The sequence below is a fragment of the Leuciscus leuciscus genome, assembly GCF_965113295.1.
Source record: "Leuciscus leuciscus genome assembly, chromosome: 6".
NCBI classification, from domain to species: domain Eukaryota; kingdom Metazoa; phylum Chordata; class Actinopteri; order Cypriniformes; family Leuciscidae; genus Leuciscus; species Leuciscus leuciscus.
This window is the reverse complement of record NC_138730.1, coordinates 33729961-33739927: the sequence shown is the minus strand read 5'-3', so window position 1 is coordinate 33739927 and position 9967 is coordinate 33729961. Positions and strand designations below refer to the sequence as shown.

The following is a 9967-nucleotide window of genomic DNA, read 5'->3' as shown; positions in this document are numbered from 1 at the left end:
TTGGTTTCTTGAACATGACAATGAGTTCACTGTACTAAAATGGCCCCCACAGTCACCAGATCTCAACCCAATAGAGCATCTTTGGGATGTGGTGGAACGGGAGCTTCGTGCCCTGGATGTGCATCCCACAAATCTCCATCAACTGCAAGATGCTATCCTATCAATATGGGCCAACATTTCTAAAGAATGCTTTCAGCACCTTGTTGAATCAATGCCACGTAGAATTAAGGCAGTTCTGAAGGCGAAAGGGGGTCAAACACAGTATTAGTATGGTGTTCCTAATAATCCTTTAGGTGAGTGTATATCTGAGTGAAACGGCTTCTTGAACATAAAAAAAAAAAAAAAACATCATTGGAGAAGAGAAGAGATGTCGCTGCAAGAGGGAGGGGAAGTTATTATGATTAAAGTATATGAGGGCACATGAATTTAAAAAAAAGATGTGCATGAATAAATTATTTATAATAAATACTGCAATATTCCATAAAAAAACAAGAATTCTGAATTTTCATTTCATGGTGACTTTAAAGAAAAGGGGAGACTTTAATTGAAATGCCACAAATAGGTTAACTACTCTACTTAACTGGAATATTCCTAAACTTATGTGAGCAGAATGTGCGGCAGCAAATAACATTTTGTACATCTTGTACAACACAGTCCTGTTTCTTACCAACACAGTTCTTACTGATGGCCAGGATGTGCATGTTTATTGACATAGTGTACACTGTTTTTCTATGTTGATCTCCTTCCATCCTAGAGGCTCACAAGTTCAACTGAACTACACCCAAACCTAGATTTTCCCTTTTTTCTCCCAAATATTTTTCTTAGGTCTTGGACAACATAGTTAAGCCAATACAGTTGTACTGCTACCTCCTCAATGAGCGTCAAATAATGTTTTATTTCCAGTAAGCTCAAATAACACAAAACTAACAATTTTACGAAGCCATATTTGACTTTGACTAAGGAAGATGATACCATAGATCACAAACTGAGTGGCTGGCAAATGTCAGCATCTTAACACCATCATCTTTTTTTCACCATCACCTATTCGACAAAATCTGGCATTATTAGCCTAATGCATAATGATATGAGTATTCTCTTAGTATTCAAGTTTTCCTAAAATAGCTGTAGTCAATGCATAATTAGAGATAGCAATGCGGAAAGTGTGAGGCTGAAAGTGCAAGCCAGTCTTTACAGTATACGGTCTAAAACACTTAAAGGGATAGTTCACCCAAAAATGAAAATTTTGTCATAATTTACTCTCATGTTGTTCAAAACCTGTATGAGTTTCTTTCTTCTGTTGAACACAAAAGAAGATATTTTAAAGAATTTTGGTATTCAGACAGTTGACGGCACCCTTTTTTTCCCTACTATGGAAGTCAATGGGTGCCGTGAACTGTTTGATACCAACACTCTCTAAAATATCTTCTTTTGTGCTAAACAGAAGAAATAAACTTAAACAGGTCTGAAACAACATGAGAGTAAATAATGACAAAATTTTCATTTTTGGGTGAACTATTCTTTTAAGAGTTATTTTCCATTATCACAAAATAAACCCTGACAGGGTAATCGGGACACTGAAGTTTTTTTTTTTTTTTTTTGTGATAATGCCCGGCTGGCTGGTTGTACATTATCTTGCCTACCAAATACATAAATGGACATGAAATATTGATCTGAGCTGAAATTATTTTATTATGTGAGAGTAAAGAGACCGCAGACCATCCACGATCACTAAATTCAATCAATCAAGTTGATTGAGTTCAGTACTCTTTGTAGGCTACTTACCATTAAATTACACAGTGTGTGGAGAGGTTGTAGATTTAACTTACATTTGAAGTAGCTAAATATGGGAATGTATTATATATGCATACATATGTAGTACAACAATGTTCTATGCTGTGCATATAATTTCATGTCGATGCATTCTCTAGAAGATAATGTTTTTTTTTTATAATATGCAAAGTGCCTTCTAATGTTAAGAGCGCGCGCTGTTACTCTCAGTCCGTCGTTCCAGTCCACATTTCCCCTGTGCTCTATCTGCCTCTCTGGCAGGTCTTGTTTACTGGCGCAAAGACAGGAAAGGGGATCCTCGAGCGAGGGGATAAGTCAATGCACTAGCTACAACCAGCGTGCGGACTAAATAAAAACACACATTTGTTCTTGCATTTTTATTCTCTTTTTCTTCGCGAGTGTTAAAGACTAGTCAGTGACCTCTGCGGAACCAGCTTTACTTCGTTATATTGATCTGTACGGTGAGGCGCTCGCCAGCAAAGCGACGTACAAAGACTGCATGTGTGGAACATTTGTGCTTGGAAGTGTCGCGGAAACCTCAGCGTTCTGCTGTGTTTTTGCAGACGACCTCAGAACTGCTACGATTTACTAGGCTGTCAGTTTACAGTCTATAATGAGGAGTAGTACGGTGACCCGTAAACGCATAACGGCGAAAGCTCGCTGTCAGCAGGGACTTTGAAAAAGTACATACTGAAATCCGCCCATCACGATCCCTGGAAATCTTGAACATTTCGCGAGAGCAACTTAATTATGTGTCTGTTAAGTGTTTATTAGCCTTTAACTACAAGCCAAGGTCTTTCCTTTTGAAAAATAAATCGAAACATTGCAACAAAAAAGTCTCTCGTGCAGATGCTCAATTGATTATTTTGGCCTGCGCTCTGTGCGCAGCCATTCCTCCCCGTGCTGTAACAGTGTTTTTCCCTTTTTTTTTTCTCTCTCGCAAGGCTCGGTTGGGGCAATCTGCGCAAGTGCTGGACAAATATATGCAATCGATTGGAAATGATTCGGCTGCTCATCGTATATGATGCCGCCCGCATGCTTTATACGTGTGGATTATTTTACACTGAATGAAAGTCGCCGCACGCGCTGTCATTAGCTTAGCGCTCGAGCCTTCATATCAGCATCCGTCAGTGCGCGCGCGGAGCAGCAGCGCGAGTGGATTGAACACGTTGAACTTTCCTCTCCGCCCATTTTTTTTTTTTTTTTCTGAGGGGGGTGACGGAGGTCTTTTTTCTTTTCTTTTTAATTTTTATCTTCCAAAACAACACCGGACTATTAAAACAGATTAGTACCCACACGAAGACAACTCGGAGGGGATTTTCGTACAGATTTTCGGCTTCCCTGAGGTCAAAATGCGGCTGCGGACTTTGATTGTTTTGGTTGCGTCTGTCTACACTGTTTGCCACTGTCAACAAACAAATGGAGAAAGTAAGTGTAACGTTAACTTAACGGCTTTTTTTTTTTCTTTCACATGAACACGGATTTAATATTATAGAAGTCTTGTCTGTTTAAATGTTATTCTACAAACGTTATCGACCACTCTGAAAGGGAAAAGGGGATCGTAGTTCTTGACCACTGAGACACATTTGGTAAAGCAGAGCCAGACAGAAGGACATTGCAGGGCAAGGGACGAGCAAATCAAATATTGCATCGTTTTGAATTCGATGAATCATTTCAGACTGGCTTTAATGACATGGTCGATTATGCAGAGTGTGTGCCTTGAACCTAAAGCCAGATTATCGATCGTTTGAGGACAGTATTGATCTATTCGTAGCTCGAACTGCTAGTAAGGCTCGGAAATGTTTTTCAAGTTCAGCCAGGCCCCTGTTTCATGCAGCCATTTGCAGAGTTGACAGAGTTGCAAGAGGATTTTAAATCCTAATCAGATACATCGAGACCTAGCCCCGTCTTTTTATTTATTGTACAAAGAAATCATGAAACCTGACTGTGATCCGATCTTTATAAAGTTTGGAAAGTTCATTACTTTGGCAGAAAAGTTATACTAGAGCTCTCGGATGTCCTTTTAACATTTTGCTTTCAGCACAATAAAACTACTGTAGATTGATATCACCAGGGCACAAATTATATTAGCAATCTAGTCAGAAATATTCTGTCAACACTGAGGCAGTCAATGCGGAACATCTGATCAGTTTAAGTATTCATTTATCACTTATTTTATGCCTTGATCAACTCAAGGCAGTGCAGTTTTGAAGACCTGTTACATGAATAGAAAATGTTGTTTTTAATGCAGAATAATAGATTAATGTAGTTTATCTGTTTGCCTGATTATTACTATTTGTAGAGAGATAGCTCAATGTATAGTACATAGTTTAATACTTATTAAATGCTTAATATAGCCTAGGTAATATGTTACTTTTGAATTAAAACTTTATATGAAACACCCAACTTAGAATGTATTACTAAACACATGCCATAAACATGCTGGTAGTTGTTTTTTAATGAGGCAGTACATTAGTGATCTAAATTGTTGTTTAATTAGGTACCACTTGTTGTTTTCATTTTTAGTCCTCTTGGAAGACTTCCTGCAACAGCTAAATAAATATAAGCATGCTTTTGACACACTTGGCTGTGTTCAGCTCCTACCAGAACATTGGCTTATCTTCAGTTCACCCAACAAATTAGTTTTAACATATATATTTTTGGAAAATTAAACATTACAGTAGTATTTTTGGCATCATGTTTTTTTTTGGGTGAAACCAAATGAAATACTCAAAGTTGCATTTCAATTATAATGAGACTTTAAGACAATTTCAGGCTTTATTTGTTGATTTGTGAGCAGTATTAAACCCTAAGCACATTTTTCTTATCTTGTTGCCCTGCGGATTTCTAAATATAGCCTTGGTTTGGATGAAATTTATGCATTCAAAGTTCTGCCAGTTTCCATTTTGGGACTCTGTTCCATGTGTCTGACGGGTAGACTACTGTATGTCAGAGCAGTACTACGTGTAAAAGCTATGCTAGGTTTTAGGTTAAGGTCTACAGAAGTTTGAAAAGCTCATAACAAACACTGCATGGAAAGTTACGAATGAAAAGACTGTTGGTCCCTTTCCGTCTGTAATAATCTGATGTGGCTTTAATCAACCTTTTAATTCGTATTACACTGTAGGCCTCTCTCAGAATACCTTTTAGTACTGATATTCCTGTTTATTTGGCAAAATTTGTCAATAAAATCGGTAAGACTGGCTCATTCCCAGGTAATTTGAAAGGAACACATTTGATGTGCGTTGCGTCTTTGTGTTTTGTCACAACATAGTTTTTAGTAGTAGGTAAGTTAACACCTGAGGGTGCATGCTACCTTTTTATTAAAACTGAAAATAAAAGGATTGAGTAATATCATGAAACCAGTTTGTGCGGGATTTTAAGAGCAGATTGAACATAAACAAGTTGTGTAATTGTTTGCCCCCTTCTTGTTCCTCTCAGGCTTGTAGTGAACCACTGTAGGGAAGAGTGAAACTATTTTGGGGCCTCAGTTCAACCCTGTCAGACTGGAAATCTGCTCAGAGCCCAGCTTATTTTGGAACATTTATTAATGCAATGTTAAACATCTGACTTGCATACAGTGGGGTTAAAAACTTTGATCATTTTTCTGATTTCATGTTTTTTTCCCCCCCATTTCAAATTATAATCTGTGAGTAAAAAAAATGATTAACAAGAATGTGGTTTGTGGCCCTTTTGCTGTAATGACAGCAGCACACAAACTGCGTGAATTCCCCAAATAAAAGCTGATGATCATGTTTTGATGTTTCACAGCTTGATTTGAGACAAATCAAAGAGCATCTTGTAGCCTACTTAAATTGAAACAAGAACATCTGACCTTTGTATATCACAAATATCACAAATTTCTTTCTTTGATTATTGACTTCGAAATAATGCAAAATTGAAATGATTTATTCAGTGTGTCATATTTTTTCTCAGTTTAAAAAAATACTTTGTTTATTTCCAGGTTTAAATTAGATTTTGAGTCCCAGATTTGACTATATATTATTAACAACAAATCATTTTTGTGCATTTTGCATTTCATGCTTAATTTCAATCTAAAAGGAATGCTCTTTCCTGTACTGCAGTGCAACAAATGCAACTAAATTACGTTTTATTTTACTATCCGTATTCCTGCTAGTCAGTCAGTTTGTTTGTAAGTTTTTATTTGAGCAAACTAATTGTACAGCTGTCACTCTTAAAATTCTTCTGTCAGTCTTGTCTTTACAGACACGGAAAGCATATGACAACATAATGTGCACCTCTACAGACTAGAATTGGAAACCGTTTGACTCAATCACCTGCCTGGTTACATTACTAATATCCCAAAACAGGTCATGTAATTTTGTAATTGCTATGTTTGTTCATCCTTGTGAATTCCTGGCTGACATGACATGGCCACTTCAGCTATGAGAAATCATTTCAAATGTATTTGCTGCACCCTGTAGCCACATCACTCCATGTGTTCTCAGTGTTTCCTGATTGCGTACACGTTCAGTTTCTATTATGATTCCCCTTGTGATCACCTCATTCGGTCTATGCGAGCGACATTACAACCTTCCCCTTAAGAGCTGTTATTTGTTCTGTTTTTAAGTCCGTCATGGCTGTTCAGGTGGTTCTCTTACGAGAGTTTCTCTCGTATTGCGTAAGTTGCTTACGCTACGGGTAAAGTCATCTTTTCTCGAGATCTGAAGCCAAAAAAATGATCCTTAATTTTGTATTTTCAACGCAGTGCGGCAGCCAGCAGACCATAGCAGGCTGTATAAGAGCGCTCATTCGCTGACCTGCGGCAACTGCTGCAGCCTATCGGTGAGCCCTGCGTGACGTCACGCCCAATGAGGGCGCTTTGCGCCCTCTACGCATCACAGCCCGCCAGAATGGGTGTGGCTTAGCGTATATAAAGACGTGCTCAACAGGCTGAACTCTGATTTTCATCTCTTCAGCGAAGCTCTTCGCATCGCTGGATCTTGAGAAGCCGCCGCCGTTGAAGCAAGCAACCAGCAAGCCTAGGAAGCATCTGAGGAAGCCGGCCGTCTTCGCCGCCTTCAGCCATCCGTGCCTGTTGAGCTATCTGGCGACAGTATCCTTTTTCTGCTGTGTGTGTTCGCCGCTGCGACACACACTTTCTATCTAAAAGAGATAGAGGCGTTTTTATCAAAATGCATCGCTCTTCCTGTGGCTCGTGCCGCGCCCCGCTCAGCACCGGAGACCACCATCTGATCTGCGCTCTCTGTCTTGGCCGTGAGCACGCAGCCTTCGCTCTCTCTACGGACGGCTGCCCTGAATGCGAGGAGCTTTCAATGTCGACCCTGCGGGCTCGACTTGAAGCTTTTAATGACGAAGCTGTCACTCCGTCTGTCTCTGCTGCGCCGCGCAGGAAGAAGTGCCGCTCCCAGAGGCCACTGGAGACCGATGTGGCGCTCAAGAGCTCGCCGGAACCCTTCCTTCGAGCCTCTTTCTCACCTTCTCCGTCCCCCCTCCCGGACGCGCAGCCACCGGCTCCCGCCCGCGCCGCCGCCGCCTCAGGGGACGAAGCGGTTGAAGTGGACGAGGATTTCGGGGCACGAACCGAGACTAGAGTGAATGGGGAAGTAGCACACCTAGGCTACTTCGCGCAGAAATAGCAAAACTTCTGTGCAAAGGGGCCATAGAACCGGTACCGCCTTCTCTGAGCGAGTCAGGCTTTTACAGCCGTTATTTCCTCGTGCCCAAGAAGGACGGAGCTCTCAGACCGACTCTAGATCTGAGATATTTGAACAATGCTCTTATGAGAAGACCGTTCAAAATGCTCACAACCAGACAGATCCTCGCGCAAATTCGCCCGGGAGACTGGTTTATTTCCCTCGATCTGAAAGACGCTTACTTTCATATTCAGATAATACCCCGTCACAGGCCATTCTTGAGATTCACCTTTGACGGTCAGGTATATCAATACACCGTCCTGCCGTTCGGCCTGTCTTTAGCACCCCGTACATTCACAAAGTGCAAGTGCAGATCCGGTGTCGGCTCTCGCTCCCCTGAGGACTCAGGGCATGCGGATTTTGAACTATTTGGACGATTGGCTGATTCTAGCACAGTCAGAGGAAGAACTTATTTTTCACAGAACAGTGCTTCTCGGCCATCTGGAAAGCCTGGGTCTCACGGTAAACTGGACCAAGAGCTCATTACTGCCCAGTCAGTCAGCCTCTTTTCTGGGTATGGAACTGGACTCTGTGGCAATGACGGCCCGGCTGTCGACATAGCGCTCGCGCCGTGTTCAACGCCTGGCCGCGTCTTTCCAGAAAGGCAGCGTCGCACCTCTAAAAACATTTCAGAGGATGCTGGGTTGTATGGCATCAGCTGCAGCAGTGCTTCAGCTGGGTCTACTGCGTATGCGCCCGCTGCAACGCTGGTTGAACGCTCAAGTGCCTCACCGAGCCTGGGCGTCCGGCTGCATCCGGATCAGAGTGACTCAGAGCTGCGTTTCAGCACTGAGACCCTGGTTAGCGGCCGACTGGTACCAGCGGGGAGTGACAATGGGAGCCGTCTCGCACCGGAAAGTTATCTCGACAGACGCCTCCAACTTGGGTTGGGGTGCTCTTTTCGAAGGCAAACCGGTTTTTGGCCTGTGGTCAGACCAGGAGAAATGCCTTCATATAAACTGTCTGGAGATGATAGCGGTCGAGTGGTGCGTTTCCTTCCACACATACGGGGCCACCATGTTCTAGTCCGCTCGGACAACATGTCTGTGGTGTCCTACGTGAATCACCAGGGCGGTGTCAGATCCAGAAACCTCTGCAAACTGACAGAACGCCTTCTCGTGTGGGCCCATCACTCATTGCGCTCGCTGCACAGGAATGCCGGCCCAGACAGACTGTCCAGGGACAACATTCCCCCGGGAGAATGGTCCCTGCACCCTCAAACAGTCCAGTTGCTATGGCGCCTCTTCGGCAAAGCGGAAGTCGACCTTTTTGCGTCGAAAGACAACGCTCATTGCCCGAGATTTCTCTCAAAGAGTGAGGACGTGCTGGCCCAAACCTGGCCCAGCCGCCCGCTGTATGCTTTCCCTCCGATCTCGCTGTTACCACAGGTAATCAAGAGGATCAGGGAAACGCGCAACTCAGTGCTCATCATAGCCCCGCGATGGGAGAACCAAACCTGATACCCAGAGCTTCTATTCTTTCCCTGTGATGTGCTTATGTACTTGTGCTGGCCCGTGTTGCTGGCCGCCTTTTTCCCTACACGTTTATACATCGACCGACGGAGCCGCTCTGTATTCCTATGAAGTGCTTATTACATGTGCTGGCCCACGTTGCTGGCCGCCTGTTCCCGCATGTTGTGTCCCCCGGGCTCCCTGATACTCATGCAGTGATGTTCGGTGCGCACGGCGTTGACAAGGGGTTCCCGTAGCGTAAGCAACTCAGGCAATACGAGAGAACCTCTCGTAAGAGAACGTACTCGGTTACCTAACGTAACCTCGGTTCTCTCTAGAAGAAGGAACGAGTATTACGGAACCTGCCATGCTCGCGCCACGAGCTTATTCGCTTCAGTCAATGAAAACCAGAGTTCAGCCTGTTGAGCCCGTCTTTATATATGCTAAGCCACACCCATTCTGGCGGGCTGTGACGCGTAGCGCCCTCATTGGACGTGATGTCACGCAGGGCTCACCGATAGGCTGCAGCAGTTGCCGCAGGTCAGCCAATGAGCACGCTTATACAGCCTGCTATGGTCTGCTGGCTGCCGCACTGCGTTGACAATATATACAAAATAATTTTTTTGGGCTTCAGATCTCGAGAAAAGATGACTTTCCCCGTAGCGTAAGTAACTTAAGCAATCGCTCTCTTCTAGAGAGAACCGAGGTTACGTTAGGTAACCGAGTACGTTTTATTGTCTCACAAGGAGGTTACTTAGTAATGCAGTTTTTTGCTATATCATTGTGGTTTACGTAATTTGTAACAAGCCTGATTGTGCGTCACCCATTAAATCTTGTTTGAATTCAGGGCTTTTATCAATTAAGGCTCATTAATAGTTTTTTTTAAAGCACATTTGTGGGTAATTTGTAATGCAAAATGTTTCATATATCAAATCTAATGTAATTCCCAACCTTCGAGCAATTGTAATTTCACGTGCAGCTTGTCTCTCACAAGTTTTAAAATAGATTCAGATTGTTGCAGACTCAAATCGGAACTTATTCCGCTCGTGC

The 9967-nt window shown here is 42.9% G+C and overlaps 1 protein-coding gene across 1 annotated transcript in view; it reads left to right on the top strand.

Annotated features, from left to right (window-relative positions):
• The first annotated feature begins 2057 nt into the window (after positions 1-2057).
• Positions 2058-9967, top strand: part of insra (insulin receptor a) — a 72259-nt gene continuing 64349 nt past the window's right edge. Inside the window, exon 1 of the mRNA XM_082173874.1 lies at positions 2058-3216. Within this exon, the coding sequence (XP_082030000.1) occupies positions 3141-3216 (76 nt within the window). The 5' untranslated portion in view covers positions 2058-3140. The remainder of the gene's footprint in view (positions 3217-9967) is intronic.